Source organism: Sciurus vulgaris (assembly GCF_902686455.1).
Source record: "Sciurus vulgaris genome assembly, chromosome: 13".
NCBI lineage: Eukaryota > Metazoa > Chordata > Mammalia > Rodentia > Sciuridae > Sciurus > Sciurus vulgaris.
In genome coordinates this window covers 71758123-71778458 of record NC_136474.1, presented here as the reverse complement: position 1 = coordinate 71778458, position 20336 = coordinate 71758123, and the positions used below count along the sequence as shown (strand labels likewise).

Sequence of the window (20336 nt, the reverse complement as noted above, 5' to 3'; positions counted from 1 at the left end):
AAAGAATGGTGAAAGGAAGAAAAAAGAAGGAAGGAGAGAGGGAGAGAGAGAGAAAAGAAGAGAGAAAGAAGGAAATGGGGAAGGGAGGGAGGGAATCTTAAAACTCCCCATGTAAAGGATGTAATTTTAGGTGAAAGTATGGGGAACTAACAACTAAACTTAACGACCACTGCAGCTATAACATGAATTATTGAACCTGATCTTGCCAACCAGAAAATTATTCCTGACGATAATTTGGGGCACTCTGGGAAGTACATTAACTCTTCCCAACATCTCATCCATTCTGGAGTGAATAACCACCTCACTCCAGTGCTCTGGTAAACTCAGCACCAATATGCTCCTTCCTGGGTGCCCAATGCTGACATGACCTTTGAGATTCTCACTCCTGCTTCTGTTGGGCCAGGTTTATGTAATTTTGCATCTGCAGACCAGTTCCCTAACTTCTTAATATGGGATTTTCAAACAAATAGAAAAGTAAAATAAAATAAGGAATATCTACATACCTACCATCTTGCTTCAACAACAGTTAACATTTTGACATATCTCCTTCGTATATCTGTCTATCCTTGCTAAATTATTTTGAAGTAAATTACATCAAGAAATATAGTCCCAAAATTATTCAGTATGCATTTCCCAAAAAAAGGACATTTTCTTATATAGTTACATAGTTGGGACATCTGGGAAAATTGACACTGATTCCATAATGTGTCTATTGCTCAGTCCATATTCAGCTTTCTCCAATCAACCCAAAAATATCTTTTATGGTTTCCCCAACCTAAATCCAAAGAACATGTATTGCATATGGTTATGTCTTTTAAATCTTTTTAAATCTAAACCAGTCTCTTTGCCCTGGTGCCTTTTTAAAAAAGATCAGGACAGTTTGTAGAATGTCCCTCATTCTGGTTTTGTCTGGTGTTTTCCTTGTGGTGTCCTGTAAATGGTTCCTCTGTCACCTATCTGAGAGGGAAGTTAGATATAAAAGCTTAGTTTGATTCAGGGTAAACATTTGTGGCCAGCATATTTCTTAGTGATGCGTTTATTCACATGTGCGCGTTGCTCTGTTAGTGATGAAGCTCTGGTTACTATCGTCATCTGGAAACTGTGAAGCTTTCCGTGGTGAAGGAGGCATCTTCTGGCAAGAAAAGGATTCTACATACGAGACTTTGGCATCATATAGGTACCCAGTTCCCATCCTCTTTTAAGCAGTCATTTTGGCATCTGTTAATGAGCTGCATTTGGAGCAATTATCCTGCAAGTAGTAATTTAAAAACAATTTTTTTCATTCCAAATATATTATTTGGAATCATTATTATAGAATTGTATGGCACTATTATGTAAATTAGAACTTTTCCTTGTTAAATGGAACTATCTAGTTACTGTGGATTAGCATTCCTATTATTAATAGTTAATTTTGAGGTTGCGTCTATGAACTGCACCACCCCCTGGCCCCCAGTAGTGGGGACTGAACCCAGGAGTGCTCTACCACTGAGCTATACCCCCAGTGCTTTTTATTTTTTATTTTGAGACAGGTCTCATTAAGTTTCTAAGGCTGTCCTCTAATTGAGAATCTCCCACCTCAGTCTCCCAAGTTGCTGGGATCACAGGCCTGTGCCACCATACCTGGCTCCTATGAACTCTTTATATGTTAAAAGTTCAAGCTCCTAAAAGGGTACAAACATCTACATGAACTTCCAGTGTACAAATGGGAAATGCCTGTGTGCTCATCCAGCTTACGCTTTGATACGGAGTAACAATGAAACGTCACCAGATATTTGTCACTCACAGAAACATTGTGAAGGCCCATCTCCTTCTATTTTTCTTACACTCATTTTAAATCTATGTCAAGATATTTTCTTATAAACTGGAAAAATGAGACATATTTTCTGGGAGCATATCTGAACCCCAAATCACATTGAGCAGATCACGTAGAGTTTGTGTCTGTTCTTCACCCGTTATCCCTCCCACCCTGAGCTGAGAATCTACAGACCAGCAGTAACGTCACCTATGTCTTTTCTGCATTTGGTTTCTTTACCAGCCTCACCCTGTCGAAACTCATCCCACAACAGGACCCAGCCCTCATTTCCCTCTCTCAAGGTTAACATTTATGCTCAAGGCACAGGGTCAAGGAAAGAAAAAAATATGCTTCACAGCAGAGCGTTCATCACCTAGCACTCTTGGCTCCTCCTAGCTCACACACAGTGATAATGTGCGCAGGCAGACACCAAGAGAGATGCCATGACTTTGGATTGGTCAGTACCCCAACCACCGTAGTTGTGCAATATTTTGAACGTGGCCCCTGCGCATAATCAAAATAGATACATTGTCCTTCACACTCAAAGCTGTTCCAACAGATGGCCATCTGTGTTACAAAGGTCAGAATGAAAACGCTTCATTGTTGATGAATTTTAAGATTGCACTTAAACTTGGGGGACAGTGAGCACAGTCACCTCTACTTGCTCCTGAAACTCCTAAAACAATATTAAAGGGTTTTGGAAGTGGCATAAACCTACAAAAGCAAAGAAAAAGGTTATCTGGGACCCAAAGTCCAGAGGATCTGGTTCAAAGAGAGAGAGAAATCTTCAGGACGGTGAGGTGAGAGCCCGGGATCTCTACACATGAAACACAGCGAAGGCTCAAGACCTCAGAGCTTGGCCCACTGCACTCTCCACAGCCCACGGCCACATGGACAGTTTACCTGGACCCCAAAGCCTTGTGCCCGAGCACCTGTGCCAAACCTCCAGGTACCCTCCTCAGCCCTCCGCCAGTCTGCCTGCTGTCACATGGGGTTCCTGGAAAAGGCATCATTGCAAATTTCAAACTTAGAAGCCAAATATAATTCAAGCTTGTTCCTTCGACAGCAAGAACAGGAGGTGGGGAGGACAATCAATTCAATTTGAAGCTGGAAAGAAGGCTCTGGAATACCTGTTTGCAAAATGAAATTGACAGAATGATGCATCTGAAGATATGGAGCATCAGCATGGACAGCACCCACTCTGTGTCCACCTACCCCAGAGTGACTTCACTGGAAGACCAGGGTGCCTTAGGAGCATCCAGTCGTGCCGAGGGAGGTGGGAAGACAATCCTTCACCATAGATGTCTGTATTGATCAACTAATGCCCTAAAGCAAGAGATTCACCTCAAAACTGCTTGTGGGCACAAAATAAGTGCAACTCTCTGACAGCCAGGCCTGATGAATGCACTTTTAATGACATCAATAATAATACAATCATAAAAGGGAGGAAACAAAGGACAAATGGAATGTACCCAGGAATCATTCTTTATGCCAATATATTTATATAAAAAATGTAACTTGTGGCAACCAGAAAATACTCCCCTTGGCTCGGGGACTTTGATTTTTACACTAGTTATTCTGTTCTCATGAATCCTTTCTTCTGATTATTCGGCACTTCCATTACTGAGAGGGCAGAACCACGGGCAAGCATGAGATACAGAACACACATGAATACAGCAGAGGCTCACAGCCCTCAGAGGCTGGCCCGCTGGGCCTCTGTCCACTGCTGGATAAAAGGTGCAGCACCTCTGGCCACATCAACAGCCTCCATGGACCATTTGAGCACCTGCGTCAAACCTTTAGGTAACTTCCTTAGCCCTAATGAGTCCCCCCTGCTGTACCATGCAGTTCCTGGAACAGAGATCTTTACCAGACTTTAGAAACCAAATTAATTCAAGTTTGTTCCTTCAATTGTTAAAATATATTAAATTAGACTAGCTCAAGCGGGGTACAGTGGTGCATGCCTGTAATGACAGCACTCAGGAGGCTGAGACAGGAGGATCACAAGTTCAAAATCAGCCTCAGCAATTTAGCGGAGTCCTAAGCAACTCAGAGAGACCCTGTCTCAGAATTTTAAAAAAGGAACTGAGACAGACATGATTACCCTATGTACATGTATGATTGCACAAATGGTGTGAATCTACATCGTGTACAACCATAAATACCAAAAGTTGTACCCCTTTGTGTACAATGAATCAAAATGCAGTCTGTAAAAATTTTAAAAAATTTAATTTAATTTTTTTTTTAAATTTCAAAAAGGGGATCGGGGACTGGGGATTTAGCTCATGGTTAAGTGCCCTCCCTCCAATCCCTGATACTAAACAAACAAACTAGCTCAGCCTGGTAAGAGAAAAACATCAATTTTGTAACCAAATTCTTCATAGCCCATTCATAACCACCAGAAATGAGTAGCCAAGACAACCCTTGAAGAACAGATTAAAGAATTCTAACATTCTTCAGTAGATAACGGGGCCCAGCATTGAGGGTTACTCTGTCTTCCACAGTGGGCCTGACGGCCAGAACGCTACCTATGCATTTCCCACTTGGGCTAAACTGATTTGATTGCTGGTCCCTGAATCTACCTTTTGCCATCTGAGTTCTGACTCAGACCATTTTTTTGTCTATCCAAATTGAAATCACTTTTATTACAGGTCCAGAGCAAGTGCTTTGTACTCAGTAAAGGTTTGGGGTTTATTTTAATATCTGTCATCAAAAATTGCTCTATTTTTATAATTTTATTCTACATATTATCCGTACCTGTAACCTGGTGTTGGCTATGTCCATAGCTCATAGTTATTGGTGTCTACGTCTCAGGCATTGTCCCAAGGATCATGGCCATTTATCTTGAATTCCCCATCCCTCTGCCAGGCAGCCTGCTCAACAGCTGCTCAAGAAGTGCTGCTTAGACGGATTGAGGAATGAGCTTCAGGTATAGGGCGACTGGCTTTTTATAAAATGGCCTGCTTCCTCAAAGTCCTGGAGCTTTTTATAAAGGTGAATATCCTGTTTTGGAGATTAGCACGTCATAGTCATCCTCAGTTCTAATGAATGAAGAAAACCTGCATCAACTGGGCAATGAGAATAAAACACTATATTTTCATCTTTAGTGAAAATCCTGGAAACAATGAGACTCTGAGATGATCCATGCAACTCAGCTGGCTGGGCAGTGCTTCTGAAGACGACTTGAAAGACACAGGTCCGGAGCCTCCCTTCCCATTCTGAGGACAAGTCCACAGCACGGGACAAGGGAATCCAGCAGGAGAGTCTGCAGCAATCAGCACAGGTGTGGCCCATTGATGCATGGGTTAAAAGCACCGTTTTTGTGTAATGAAGAATGCAAATTGTTTCTGATTACTACAATATCAATTAAAAAGATAGTTTCCCCAATTACTCCTGCCAGAAAATTTGTTTCCAATGATCGACAGAAAAACATTGGAAGGCTTTGTTTCCAGTAAAAAAGTTGAACTAGGTACCAATAAATTCCCCATTACACCTGTAATCCCAGCAGCTCAGGAGGCTGAGGCAGGAGGATCATGAGTTTAAAGCCAGCCTCAGCATCTTAGCGGGGCCTTAAGCAACTCAATGAGACCCTGTCTCTAAATAAAATATAATAAAGAGCTTGGGATGTGGCTCAGTAGTTGAGCGCCCCAAGTTCAATCCCTGATACCAAAAATAAAAATAAAAAATAAATCCCTAAACACGTTTTCAACGCACAGCTGAGCCCACAGGAGGCAGGGTCAAAATTCTTGAAGTCCAAAAATGAAGAAGCAGAAAATCAAAACTGAGCAGTCAACATTGAAGCTATGACTGATTTGGAGATGTTTGCCTCATGGTTATAAAAAAAAAATGGTTGGGTTTCAAAGGTTTCATGTGGGACACCATAGAAAGCCTTGGACCAATTTAAGATGGGAAGTAGAGTCAAAGCCACCACATACAGTGAAAACCCAGGACAGCACAGGCCTGCCATGAATGGGCAGGCTGGGACATCTCCCCACTAGCAGTGGAAGGCAGCAGGGAAACTGGCCTTGCGCTTGGGGTGGGAAGGCTTCACTAATGGCCACGCCTCCCAGGCCTGCCCTCACTGGCATGGTCCAAACTGTCTTAAGTTGAGAAACCAGCTTGGAGTGGTTCTAACACTGACACCACCCGATGAATTTTCCTCCGTGAGGGACACATGAAGAGTCCACTTCGTTAAAGTGATTTCACCATCTAAAATCACCAGACACACAACCACGGCCACAAATGAAAGTCGACAGGGAGGACTAGCAACACTCCACCAAGGCAGAGATAATAAGTTGTTTAAAATGTATGAATAGGGAAAAGAAGGAAAGGAAAATGTCAGCAAAAGACTTTCACTTCTGGACACAACAGAGTGGCCCCTTTCTCTCTAGTCTATCCTCAGAGAACTAAAAATCCCTGGATATCACAAACAGAGGGAGACAATAGAAGATGGAAAGAGGGCTAGGGACCTTGGCACTTAAGAAATGACATGGCAGTGAGGGCCCGGGTTTTTTTGGTTTTCTTTCTTTCTTTTCTTTTCTTTTTTTTTTTTTTAATCTCCCATTTATCCCTATGAGGTGCTGGAGAAACACATAACTTAGAACTCAGATAAAAATGTCCCAAGAAAAGTCTGCTCTCCTTCACCAAAAGACCAGGCAAAGGAGGTCTGGCAGACAGAAAGCCTTTCTCGTCATACCTGCTCTAATGCACTCAAACACCAGTGAATCTCCTCGTCCACTTGGAAGCATCATGGGACCAGGTTGAGGGCTGAGTCATGGGAATCCATATTAAAACCCTCCAGAAAAAGGAAATTCAAATAAATTCTGATGCAATCATACAGTGAAATTCTATATGGGATTAAGTAGGTTTTCAAAGTTGTCCACATTGTCTCAAGCCAAGAAAAAAGCCAGCCAGAGAGCAACATGATATCCACACACAACACAATCACATTTTTGTTTGGTGGGTGTGTATTCTACACACCTACACGCACACACTAAAAAGAGTGTAGAAGGATTTATATTCTTTTCAGGGTGTAGTTACAGGACTATTCACTTTCAAAAAATACTGACATACATAATAAATGTGTATTACCTTAATAAATAGCTGAAACAATAAAACATTTTCCCTCTTGGGAAAATAAAGTTACCACAGAAGGATATACAGGTAATAAAAACAACTAACCAAACCATTTTCACCAGAAGTGTAGACACAAAGATAGTAAGGTTTGTCATGGTGAAATTATGAGTGTTTTTTCCCTAGTTCTCAAATTTTCTATCAAAGGCTTTTAATAGTTTTATAATTTTTTAAAAGTTTGGTTTTCAATTTATGGTTTACATATCAACCTGCACCCTGTAAGGTAGAAAAAGTGAAGTCGCTGATAGAACCAAACAAACTGAGCAAGGTGTGAATGGGGCCAGGGCAAAGCCATGGCTTAGAAACTTCCTGCTGGCCAGTTGCCTGCTGCCCCACCAGACCTCCCAAATCCTGCTACTCCTTTGTCCTGGTTGTGCCAGTAACACTTGGAACCACACATGGAAGATCATGGACTTGATGTGTTATGGGACAATTTCAAGAAAAACAATCTGACCACCATAGGCACAAAAATGCTGCAAAAGATAAAACCCAGATCACAGGACTGAAAGCAATTGTAGCAAAAGATGCTTTCATCAGGCTGGGAGCATTAACGTCATACATGTCTCCCCAAGGCCTGTGAAGGAACACTGGTCTGCTGAGTTGGTCCTTAAGGAAGGATTGGGGAGTCAGATAAGTGTGAGGTGTGAAAAGTACTGCTTTATCGTTTCTCGTTTGGGGACAGTCACCGTGCACAATGGCATCTTAAAGACCCACAGCCGCACCATGCGGGAAGCCTGCTGAACCTTTAAGGTTGGCATCTCCAGAACACAACAGACTAATAGACCTGTTTTCTGCACTTGTTTACCGACCACATTTGGAGACTATTGATTCCGTCAAGGCATGAGGCTAACAGGTAGGACCTAAGAAAGCACAGATTCTCCCTGGAGCCCAGAAAAGCCTGGTGATTGTGGCAAGAACCACATCTACTGACATCTTCAGCCACAGGCATGTCTTTCTACAGAAATATCTTAGCAACGAGCCAGTCCGTAGGCGAGTCTACCTAGGTGAGAGAGAGGCAGCCAAGCCAGCAATAGTCTCCGAGGTGCTTCAAATCTGACTGAAAAGTGAGTAAGTAGAAGTCACACAGCAATGGCACAGGGACCACTGCTGCCCGCTGGCCCCCAAACACACCAAGACAATTCCACTCCCAGTGCCATATCTCTTGGCTCTCATGCTTTCTCCTAAACATTTAGAAGAAAGTTCTCTTTTGGTTTTTTGAACCAGGCCTGGTCATACCAAGTATCTCATGTTTAAGTGTTCCTGAAATTTCCAGCTCTTTTCCAGTTTCACCATGCTTCACACAGACATCTTCACACCTTATTCGCACAAACTACCAGGGAGTTAAATAGACATCTAAAGATGGCATTTGCCTTAATAGCCCTATTCAGTACTTTGTTTCCCTCTGGACTCCCAGGCCTGAGTTTGCAAATATTTGACAATCAAGGCTGGTCACATTAGCCCTAATTGTGCTTGCTAAATCCCTTACGTGGCTATTACTTTAAGTGGTAATATTAAAGATGTGACATTTGTTATGTCTCTTATTGCTTATTTACACATCAGATGACACAGATGAGCTGTTATTTCTTGCCTCCTTGCCCTCTCTGAGAGGCTATAGACGAGGGGGGATTCTATTCAGAAGAGGAAAAGGCCATGTGCCATCTCACTGCAGAGAACAGGAAAACGGTTGCCCCTTTGAGACACAATGGATGTCTCTAGGGACAATGGTCAGTAAGCAAGCAGGGAAGGAGAGCCTAGTGTCCTGGAAAATGCCATAGATGAGAACCATCACTAACCGGAAGTATTTCTTTTGGAATTTAGCACTGGGTCTTTACAGACTCTGATATGGTTTAGTTATTTTCCTGCAGAAGGACAGTCTACTTGAATCGGGTAAGCCTCTCCCCTCATCTAAGACCCTGAAGCCAAGAAAGTGGTCTCTTTCAATATTCTTGATAAGGCATATCTGTTCTTCATAGAGTCTTTCCCCAGAGAAGGACTTTGGCAATATGCCACAAGGGATATTCAAAAAATATCTACACCCTTTGCTGTGATAATCCACCTTCCAGATGTCTATCCTAAGAAAATAGCCAGGATGGGACTGAGGTTGTGGCTTAGCAGTAGAGCACTTGCCTGGCACGTGCGAGGTGCCTGGTTCGATCATATAAATATGGATATTGTGTCCATCTACAACTGAAAAATAGAAAAGAAAAAGAAAATAGCCAGTACTTTATTCAAAAGTTTTTATGCAAAGAAGTTCATTTCAGCATTATTTATAATAAAGCTTGAGAGTATCATATATGTTCGACAGGAAAGGAATGATTATGGTATGTTCACTTGTGGGAATTTTGGGCAACCACCACAAATTCCAGTTTTTAAGGATTATTTAATGACATTGGAAGTGTTCTCACTATAAAGTTAAGTAATAGAAGCAGGACACTAGTGGGAATGCAAAGCTGCACAACCTCCATGGAGAGAAAGTTGGCAGTCTCTACTATAATTTCACACACATACACATTAACCCTTTGACCCAGCAAGTCTACTTCCAGAAACTACCCCAAAGACAAACTGGCAAATACACCAAGTGATATGCACACTTATTCATTGCAGAATTATCTTTTTTTTTTTTTTTTTTTTTTTTTTTTGGTGCTGGGGATTGAACCCTGGGCCTTGCGCTTGCAAGGCAGGCATTCTACCAACTGAGCTACATCCCCAGCCCCTGCAGAATTATCTTTAACAGCAAAAGAGTCGGATTAAGCCAGATGCCCATCATTAGGCGACTAATGAGATAAATTATCATGTACGCAAAATGGAGCACTACGCAGCCACCAAGATCTACAAAAATTTTTGATATTATATTAATAAGAGAAAAAAATCAAGATAGAACAATTTGTGTAACATGCTGCCTTTTGCTTAAGAAAACCAAGTTCAGTTATTTTATGGGATTCTTTAATAAACTTGAAAGTTTAGCTGTGAAATATGTGACATCTTTCCTCCATGTACTGCCTGGCAAGTCTTTCTGTCCGTCCAGTGACCATCAACTGGGGGTGATTCTGCCCCTCAGGGACCTGGCAATGTCTGGAGATGTACCTTGGTTGTCACAACCCAGGGAGTGATGCTACTGGCTTCCAGTAGGTAGAACCCAGGGATACTTCTACACATTCTACAACTCACAGGGCAGCCTTCATGACAAAGAGTTATCTGTCCCAAATGTCAGCAGTGCCAAGGTTGAGAAAGCTCACCTTAGTGGGCTCTTCCTCTTAATTAAGCCAGGTCTGTACCATTTTTCTCATCAGAATGTTACTATCAGCTGGGTGGGGTGGTGCACACCTGTAATCCCAGTGGCTCGGGAGGCTGACGTAAGAGGATTGCAAGTTCAAAGCCAGATTCAGTGACTTAGTGAGGCCCTAAGCAACTTAGCAAAACACTGTCTCTAAATTAAAAAAATTTAAAAAGGTCTGGGATGTGGCTCAGTGGTTATGTGCCCCTGGGTTCAATCCCCAGGACCCATAAAAAGAAGGAAAAAAAAAAAAGAATGATAGTATTTAAATTAAACTGAGACTGTGCCTATTAAACTATGGCACTCAATAAAAACTTTAAAAAATTAAACCGAGAAACTCTGATATATACACAAAATTTATATGTGCATGTGACCAAATCATGCTCGAAGTATAAAATATACACTGAATCTCAAAGATTTAGTATGAAAAATATAAAGTAAAATATGGCAATAATATCTATATTTATTATATATTAAAATGATATTTTGGATATATTGAGCTAAGTAAAATTCATTTTCACAATCAATTTTACCTGCTTATTTTTACCTTTCTATTCATATGGCTACTAGAAAACTTGAAAGTATTCATGTGCCTGGAATTACATTTCTATTAGACAAAGCTACCGTTGAATAACCCAGTACAGCTCCTCTGAAAAGCTCCAGGCTTGGGGAGTGGGACAGACACAGAAGTTCAGCAAAGGCAGAAAGAAAAAGAGGAACTAAAAAGTTCAGAAAGTCAGGAGAGGAGGAAGGGGCAGAGGGACAACAGGAAGAAAGGGTAGGTGGGGAGACTTGTCACAGTGAAAATGAAGTCACTCGTATCAAGTGCAAACAAAAAAGTAATATAAAGCCAGGAAGTTATGGAGGAGGCAATCTCATGCCTCTGTGCCTGACACCAAGAAATATTCACAAGGGCTTGGGCTGTGGCTCCGTGGTAGAGCACTGCCTAGCATGTGTGAGGCATTGGGTTCGATTCTCAGCACCACATATAACTAAGTAAATAAAGGTCCATTGACAACTAAAAAATAAAAAAAGAAATAAAAAAAAAGAAATATTCACAAAAGACTGTCAGAACCAGAACCTTTCACAAAGGTCACCCAGCCTTACACAAAGAGAATATTTCTTCAAGGACACCTGCCAACAATTGGCTGTTCAATCTTGAAATGACACCACCCTTGTCATTGATCCTTGAACGCTCTTTTTTTAAAAAAAAAATTATTTTATTTAATTTATTTATTCTTATTCAGTGATGAGGATCAAACCCAGTGCCTCACACATGCTAGGCAAGCGCTTTACCACTGAGCTACAGCCCCAGCCCCCTGAACACTCTTTATTAATCCTTGTGGCCAAGGATTCTTGTACCCAAATTTCATGCCCTCCTCCTTACTGTGCCTTTTAAAACTCCCCCTTGCCTCAACTCCTTTGAATTTCACATATGCACATAGTTGACTATGCATTCCTATTGCAGTGCTCCGCTGTTCCCAAATAAACTTACTAATCTTTGGAGAATTTTTCTTTGTAAGTTATTTAGGCTGACAGAAGGAAGGAACTCATGGCTATGGAGTGGAAGAAAATATTTACAAATCGTTTATCTGGTAGAGGACTTGTATCCAGAATATATTTTAAAATTCTCAGTAAAAAAAAAAAAAAAAAAGAAAAAGAAATTTTTACATAAACAAAAAATTTTGAAGACATTTCTCCAAAGAAGATGAGCAATTGGCCAATAACTACATGAAAAGATGTTCAATATCATTAGTCATCATGGAAATAATGCAAATCAAAACCACAAGGTACCACTTTTTATCCACTGGATGACTTTACTATAATCAAAAAGACAGAAAATTACAAGTGTTCATGAGGATGGGGGGAAATTGGCATCCTCCTCCATTGCAGCAGCGAATGTGAAATGGTGCATCACTTTGGAAACCAGTCTGCAGTTCCTCAAATGACTAAATGTAGTTACCACATGACCCACTCACAGGTATAAAATAGGCAAATCTATAGAGACAGAAAATAGATCGGTGGTCGCTTAGTGCTGGGGGTCGAGGGAGAATGGGGTGATGGCTAATGGGTATAGTTCCTTTTGGGGGCAAAGAAAACTTGGTCTAAAATTGATTGTGGTAATGGTTGTAAAAATCCTATAAATACACCATAGTCAAGTACCGCATAATGACGTTTCAGACAATGATGGGCTGCATGTATGACAGTGGCCCCAGGAGAGTATAGGCGAGCTCAAAATTCCCTCTGCCTCATGATGTCATCACATCACTGTGCGATGGGCCCTCATGTGCCTGTGGAGATGCTGGTGTAGACAAACCCACTCTGTTGCCAGTCATATAAAATAGAGCGCATACAATGATGAACAGCACACGGCACTTGCTAATGATAGTAAATGACTGCTACTGGTTTATGTATTTACTATTCTGTACTTTTTTTATTAAAAATCATAAATTTACATAGGGCAATGTTGTTTGATTCATTCTGTTATTTTTTTCCCTCCCCCCCCCACCCTATTCTGTACTTTTTATTGTTACTTTCTACCGTATTCGTTCTACTCATTTTCTAAAGGTTTGCTGTTCACAGACAGCCGCCATACATGCCTCACATTTGCCAGGTCTCTGACAGCATCAAGAAGCCACATTGAGGGCTGGGGATAAGGCTCAGTTGGTAGAGTGCTCACCTGTCAAGCACAAGGCCCTGGGTTCGATCCCCAGCACCGCCAAAAAAAAAGAAGCAGCCACATTGAATGACTGACCGATACCATCTAGGTTTATGTAGTACACTTAATGACTTTCACAGAAAGACAAAATCACCTAACTTTGCATTTCTCAGAATGCATGACGTGATTGTACTTAACACCATTAGACTGTTCTCTTTAAATGGGTGAACTGTGCAGTACCCGAGTTACAGGTCAATAGAGCTTTTGTAAAGCTCACAAAACTAATGGAGTTATACCAAACAATCATAATGAGAACAGAGGGAGGGAAGGAGAGAGAGGTTGATGACTGATCATTGGTCACTGAGGAGGTGGCTAAGGTATCACCTTGCAGCTCTAAAAATCAAAGAGGAAGAATGCTGCTTTTCTAGTATGAACTACACTTCAAGATAACCAGGTAGCCTACTGATGAGGGGAAGTCCTTGTTATAGAGAATAATTTCACCTATTAAGCAGAAGGGATGACAGAATCATGCCCATAGTGCAATAATGGATTCCAGCAAAGACCATCAGCAGATACTGAACCATCAATAGGATTGGTATAGCAGAGGAGCCAGACTGATGGACTTGAACCTACAGGCCAGTCTCAGCATAACCAAAAGTGGAGGAACCAACCATCGCAGACCCACGGACAGACGCAATGTGATGTATACAGCATTGTCTATGGTGTTTGCCAAAAAATTCTATTAATGCTGAATCTAAAATCAATCTAATTTTTAATCTAGAGTAATTATCAGGGTAAGAGGAAGAGCTAACTACTACCATGAGGATACAATGAGCCAAATTCAGGAAGTGCGGACGTTCTGCAGATCAATCTCCTGGAGGGGCGGGGTGGGGGGGGTGTGGTAGTGAAGTCTGTTTTAGATTAAACAAGATTTAAGAGAACAACCAATTATGAAGTGCAAGCATGTTTACTACCAGTTCAGCAACTCAACTGTAAGGACATTTTTGAAACATACCCATCCCAGTGGACTCTCATGGTCACCCTGGGGCTTGTAAAGGGGTTATGTTCAATCCTGTCTCAAATGGACGAAGGAGATTCCTTCCCTAAAGGATTCCATTTATCAAATCCCATTTATCAACTACAACAAATTTAGCTTAAAGATCTTAACTGGCTTTGAGATTCCAGAATCAGGTAACATATCATAAAACAGAGTAACTGTTCCAGCGAGCTCAGCAGAAGGGGCTGGTTTTTATAGACAAAGGTTGAAGAAAGCAGACATGAAGAACAAAAAGTGGATTGATCATCTAAGGTTTTCTTCGATTTCTTTCTTTAGTGTTCTGTAGTTCTCATTGTAGAGGTCTTTCACCTCTTTTGTGAGATTGATTCCCAAGTATTTTATTTTTTTCGAGGCTTTTTTTTTTTTTTTTTTTTTTTGTAAAGTGGAAACAGGGAGCAGAACAATAGAAAAATGGTTAACATCATGTTACTTTAAGTTTTTTTTTTTTTTTAGGATGATTAAAGCAAATTAATTTCATTATTATACCAATCAAAACTGGCCAGTTTGGGAATTTTCGCTAGTATCTCTGCCTCTTGATTTCTCAAAATGGCAGATTACAGCTTGGTTCCAGTTTGGTGACTTGGAATTAGCATGGGTGACTCCATTTTGATTTTTCGTCTGGTCTATTGGGATCCATGCAGGAGTTTAGTCCAAAACAACAGCTTCCAGTTATTTTCACTTAAACTGACATTTAAATCACAGTTCTGTTCACTTCACTTTAATATTATGTATATCTATATATCTTCAGAATTATACATCACCTGAGCACAATAGCCATTTTTAAATTATGAATACATTTTAAACAACAGATCGCATGTGAATAACATGATTTCTTCTCAGTTAGTTCTTGTTTGGAATCCCAGATGATCAACACATTCTATGAAAGAGTTTTCTCCTTTTATCTTTGAATGTAGAAAAAGAGATGGGGGAGAGAGGGCAGGTGGGCAGAGGTAGAGGCAGAGTCACAAGTCCCAGCTCAGTTACAGCACTGCTGTTGACTTTGGATAGATTGACCTCTCTTGACCTTGGTCGCCCTCTGAGAATGGGAAAAGCAACATTTCCTTTATCTGTCTCCTGCCTCACCTGTGGCTCTAAAAAATAATAATGCATGTGAAAATATTCTTAAAACTATAAAGGGACTATAATTATTTTTTAAATATATTTTCCAAATAGATATTGTTTTTCCCTAGTCAACATCTCTTATTTCCCAATTCCACTTCTAGAATTGTTCTGAAACCACTCTGGGATGTAGTTTGAATAAAAGACACGGAGAGTAGATTATATTTTCAATTAGAGATTATTTAGTTTTCTATTTACTGTACAACATTAAAGAAAAGATTTTCTTCCTAACTTAAAAGTTTAATTTTAATGCTGATAAAATCCAAACATTATTTCTGGAATATTCTTTGAGACCTGGAGATTTTAAGCATTTGAAAGCACCGTGCCAAAGCCTTGCTTAATTTAAACATAGTACAATCATCCCTCAGGATCCAAGGGGGATTGACTCCATTCCCCCATGCCCCGTGGATACCAAAATTTGAGAATGCTCAAATCCCTTATATAAAATGGCACAGTACTTACACATAACCATACACATTCTCCTATATACTTTAAATCCTCTCTAGATTACCTGTAATGCCCAATGCTATGTAAATGCTAGGTGAGTCACTGTTAGACTATATTGTCTAGAGAATGATGATGAGAAAAGTCTTTACATGTTCAGTCCAAACATAATTTTTCCACAATATTTTCAATCTGCTGTTGGTTGAATTTGTGGCTGCAGTACCAGTGAGTACAGGGACTGACTATATATAATTTAGCTTTTAGCTTTAAACTCAAAATGTCCATTTTAAATATTGTCAGCAGTAGCCCAGGCCTTTGTTCCATTAAGGCAGGTTCCTTCATGGTACAGATAGCAAGGACTGGGGCCATGAACAGTAAGCCTTCCAATTAATCTTCCAGGGCTAGAACCAAACAACTAGGCTTTGCCTGAAGCAATCACTATAAAATCTTCACCTGTACTTAGCGGCTCATGAAAATGTATTCAACATGTACTCTCTTGATTTCTTACCATGGCAGGTTAGAAGCTGCTAAGACAAACACCAGATCCTCCGAGCGCGCCAGTCCATCCATTTGCACCAGTAACTCTGTCTTCATACGAAGGCTTCCTTCGTGTTCTCCCCTACAGAGGGACAAGAAGATGTGATTCTCTCAAGTGGCAGAGGATTTGCCCTTGTGACAAGAGTGGCACTCACAGCAGTGACCCAGTGACTGCAGAACGGGTTCTGACCTGATAGCAAACGAAGCCACTCATGTCAGTTAAAGAAAATAAGCAGTATGATATTATTTTCACATAGAAATCAATAGAAAAAAAGGAAATAAATAGAACGATAGTATTTAAAAGAAAACCAAAGATTGGCAGTAAACGGAAAGTAACTGAAGGGTGAACAGTGCCAATGTGTAACTTAGATAAAGCTCAGCTATGTCTACCTGTGGCATTGTTCACTGCTTTGAAAAATGGAATAATTGAGAATAATCCCTTTTCCTTATATGGCAGGCATGAAAGCACTTTCATACAGTATTTCTTTTAGTATAATTTATAGATCTAAATTTTTCAAGAGAGATGAACTACTATACTGAATCTGCTTCATTCTCTTCTAATAAAAGGCAAGATATTGACATGGAACCTGTGGTTTCTTTGCATAGCAGAGTGGAGGCACTTTTCTGCACAAATTTGCCCTCTAAGCCCTCCGCAACCATTGCCTAAGATGTTATCACCAAGAAAGAACAAGTGAGAGAACCTGACCAATTCAAACTGGGTTTCAACACTGACCACATTCCACAGACTCTTCTTCCTCTTCATCTGCATAGATTTAGTTATAAGGACAAAAAATACCTCTCTTGGGCAAAATGGAATTCAGCTTTTCTGTGCAGGTGTGGGGTGGCAACCCAAACCTTATTCCAAATGCTTTGATCAGAAGTATTTCATATTTCAGATTTTTTTGGAATTTTGGAATATTTACATATACATAATGAGATATCCCGGAAAAAGGACCTAAGTTTAAACACAAAGTTAATTTATCTTTCATGCACACCTTATACACATACCTGAAAGTAACTTACTCAATATTTTTAATAATTTCATGCATAAAACAAACCATGGTGTTGAATTTTCCACTTGTTATAGCTGTCATGTTATAGCTCAAAAGTTTCAGGTTCTGGAGCACTTCAGATATTAGATTTTCAACTTGGGGATGCTCAACCGTATCTTAAGATCTATGCTCCTTAGTACACAACTATTATTTCCTAAGAGAGAGGCTCTTTTATGGGTAGTGATATGTTTATTTAGCATTTGCCCATAATTATAATTTTTTTCACTTCAGCGTACCTGCCATTATTTCCTGACTCTTTAAAGACTCTAGTTTTAGAATATTCAAACTTCAGACAAGGAAACTGAAATTCAGGGCAAAACTTGGAGCCCATCAGTGCTGTGGGAGACCCTGGGGAGGAAAACCTCCACAGCAAATGTTAAGAGCCAGTACACAGGTCACCACTGCTGGGCAGGCCACATGGGGCCTGTCTTTGCATTGGGGATAACTGAGGTGGCAGGGGCTCCCAGCTGGATGTGCAGTCTCCTGCTCCTGGCAGGCTCTACTTAGAGAAGCAGAGTGCCACAGCCTGCAGCTGACAGCAATGGTTAAACCATGGAAAGTGTTCCACTTCAATCAACTGCATGAATCCCACCGGACTTGGGTGCATCCTCCTGCTTGATTTTCCCGGCCAGAAAGATGATTTACAATGTGTAAAATGTCATAAATTATATTCTAGTTATGTTTTCAACAAGTATAACTACTGTGCTTTTTATTATTATTCTGCTTTAATGATAGACCATTAAAGGTCACTAATAAATGCAGCTGTGTTGAGATTTTTGAGATCTGTTTTTGCAAGTCAGAGATGCCAAAAATAATAAAAAGTTTCAATGAAAAATACATCTGATCAAAGACAGAAAGCCTTAAAATCAAGCAAACACAAAAACAACCCTACTTGGCCTTTTGAGAGAGTAGACAGAAGGTTTATTACAGTCTAAGAAGTGTTCCTTCCTGCTGGGGACATTAACTGACACTTAATCTTTACAAATAACATATGTGACATATTTAAAATCAGACATGCTGAGCCACGACCCAATGTCAGAGAAATGGTGGCTTCCTGGCCTCTCACACCATCAAGGACCACCTCCGGGGAGTGAGATAGAGACTCGGCCCATTGCAGTGGCTGAGTGGGCAAGCCCCATTCCCCACGGGCAGCCCTCTGGCTCCAGAGGAGGCGGTCACAGGCAGCTATTTTGAGCCACAGGACCGCTGTGGCAGCCTGGGATCCTGGGACTTGATGATCTTCAGGCCTACAAACCACTCTGTGGGGTCGGGGGAAGGGAGGCTGACATTTCCTCCGGTTATAAAAACTACTTAAATCAGCTATTCAGTTAACAGGATCTAATTTAAAGACCTTTCCATGTGTCTGCAGAAAATTTGTGGGCTTTTTAATAGGCTCATTCTGCTGGTAAATGTCGATGGGCTTCCGACCATCAAACACACTTACAAGAGGGGAGAAATGATGACCAAAAAAACCCCGTCTGTTACCCAGGAGCCATGCCTCTCTGACTCATCACTGACTCCAGTTCGTCCAGGAAGATCGTGGAGGGGGCGTGATAGCGGGCAAGTTCAAATAATACCTGGGTGGGGGAAAAGCAAGACCAAGTTCAAATTCATATACTTAAAGTCGTCACTCATCATATGCATAAGCCAAAGTCCTCAGATGCTCCCAGAGATTAAAAACTTAGAGTGACTGTAATAATAAAGCATTCATTCTGCTCTCTGTTATTTCACAGTAACTTTAAAATCATCACCATGATTTTTCCCGATACTACCACCCCAGGGGGTTGGGTGGTCCAATTATTTTCATTTATCACTTGATAAAATTAGAGCCAAAGAGAGTGGGTGGTTAGTTCACGGTAACTAATCCTAAGTGGGAGAACTGAAGATAAAACTCAGTTTCCAAGCTTCCCCTTGGTTAATGCTGAGGACACCCTGCCAATGGTATGTTCCATGTGGACACAAAGCCTTAGGATTTGTAAAATCATTTCATGGTTTTTCACTTAATCTGTGGGGACAATAGGAAGGTCATTCTCAGAAAGAAAAGGAAAGGATAGGGTTCCAGTCATGGTTAACAGGGCTGAAAATGTTTGCCCCTTTCTGTTCCCTAAGCACTCCATAGGGTCCCCACATCACCTGCTGCTTGGTACAATCAGGTACGTGAAGGCAATTCTTGATTGAGTAAGATGTGCTATTCCAAGATAAAATGTTATGAACTGAACAAGAACAGGAAAGCAACCAGCAAAAGAACAGACATATAAAAACAAAATAAAGAGCTCCAAAGGGAGATGGGGCGCTGATGAAAACAGTATAAAAATCTAAAGCTTTTTTTTTAAACCCTGAAACGGATCTCTTGAGCACCATATACAATTCTTCACTGGTTGATCGGAGAAAGCAGAGAGATTTAGAAAAGAATAGAGATTCTTTAATAGCCATGGGGGATTTATTCTCTATGTCACTTAGCACTAGCAAAGCACCACAGAACAAACAAGAGGGGAGGGGCTCAGAAAAAGCCGGAGTGTGGCTCTCCTGAGCAGCAGTGGGTCCTCCTCACAGGACTCCTTTTCCTAGAAGGGGACATCCTCACCTTTGCCATCACTGGGGAAGGGGTACAGCCACAGTCATGTGTCAGTTTTTTCCTTTCAGAAAATCTCAGTCTAATGATATGAGAGGACCAGGGCAAAGCTTGGACGCTGTGGCAAATGCTTTATTAGATACAGGGAGCCCACCCAATTAGAAAAAGGTAGGTTTCCTTCCTCGTCACCCAAGGGAAAGCCCCAATACATCCGACACTGGGAATGATTACAACAGCAGCAATCTCCCTAAAGGAAAGCAGAACATTAGAACCATATGATTTTTAAGGAACTCCCTCAGGTGCAAGGGAACAATCACCTCAACCAAGCCAACTGCCACCCAGTTGGAAGGAGAAGCACATCGAGAGCCTAGGTCTCCATCTTGCTAACGTCACTGTTATTCCCACTCCCAAAGAATAAATAGAATCCTGGGTAAGTGCTTCTGGAAGCATTAGTCTAAAATTTTCAGAGGTACTTGGAGGAAGTTAAATCATACAGTTGAGGGAGGGGGTGAAAGATGTAAGCACCAACAGATGTATGCATTTGCTAAAGAGATCACTCAACTATTCAATAGTGCTCAACTCCTCAGAGGCATGAACATTAGAACAGGAGGGAGGAACACAGCCCAAAGATTCCCTATAAATAACTCTTTAATTGGAATAGAAAGAGAAACAAATGTCAGGAAAAGCTTCTCTGACT

General features: G+C 40.9%; 1 protein-coding gene across 7 annotated transcripts in view; it reads right to left on the bottom strand.

The window, feature by feature from the left end:
• Nucleotides 1-20336, bottom strand: part of KATNAL2 (katanin catalytic subunit A1 like 2) — an 84430-nt gene that overhangs the window by 4307 nt on the left and 59787 nt on the right. For all 7 annotated transcript variants that reach the window (XM_079108782.1, XM_079108785.1, XM_079108786.1 and 4 more), the window contains 2 exons: nucleotides 18553-18644; nucleotides 15987-16097 (listed from right to left, as the gene is read on the bottom strand). In XM_079108782.1, the coding sequence (XP_078964908.1) occupies nucleotides 15987-16097; nucleotides 18553-18644 (203 nt within the window). The remainder of the gene's footprint in view (nucleotides 1-15986; nucleotides 16098-18552; nucleotides 18645-20336) is intronic.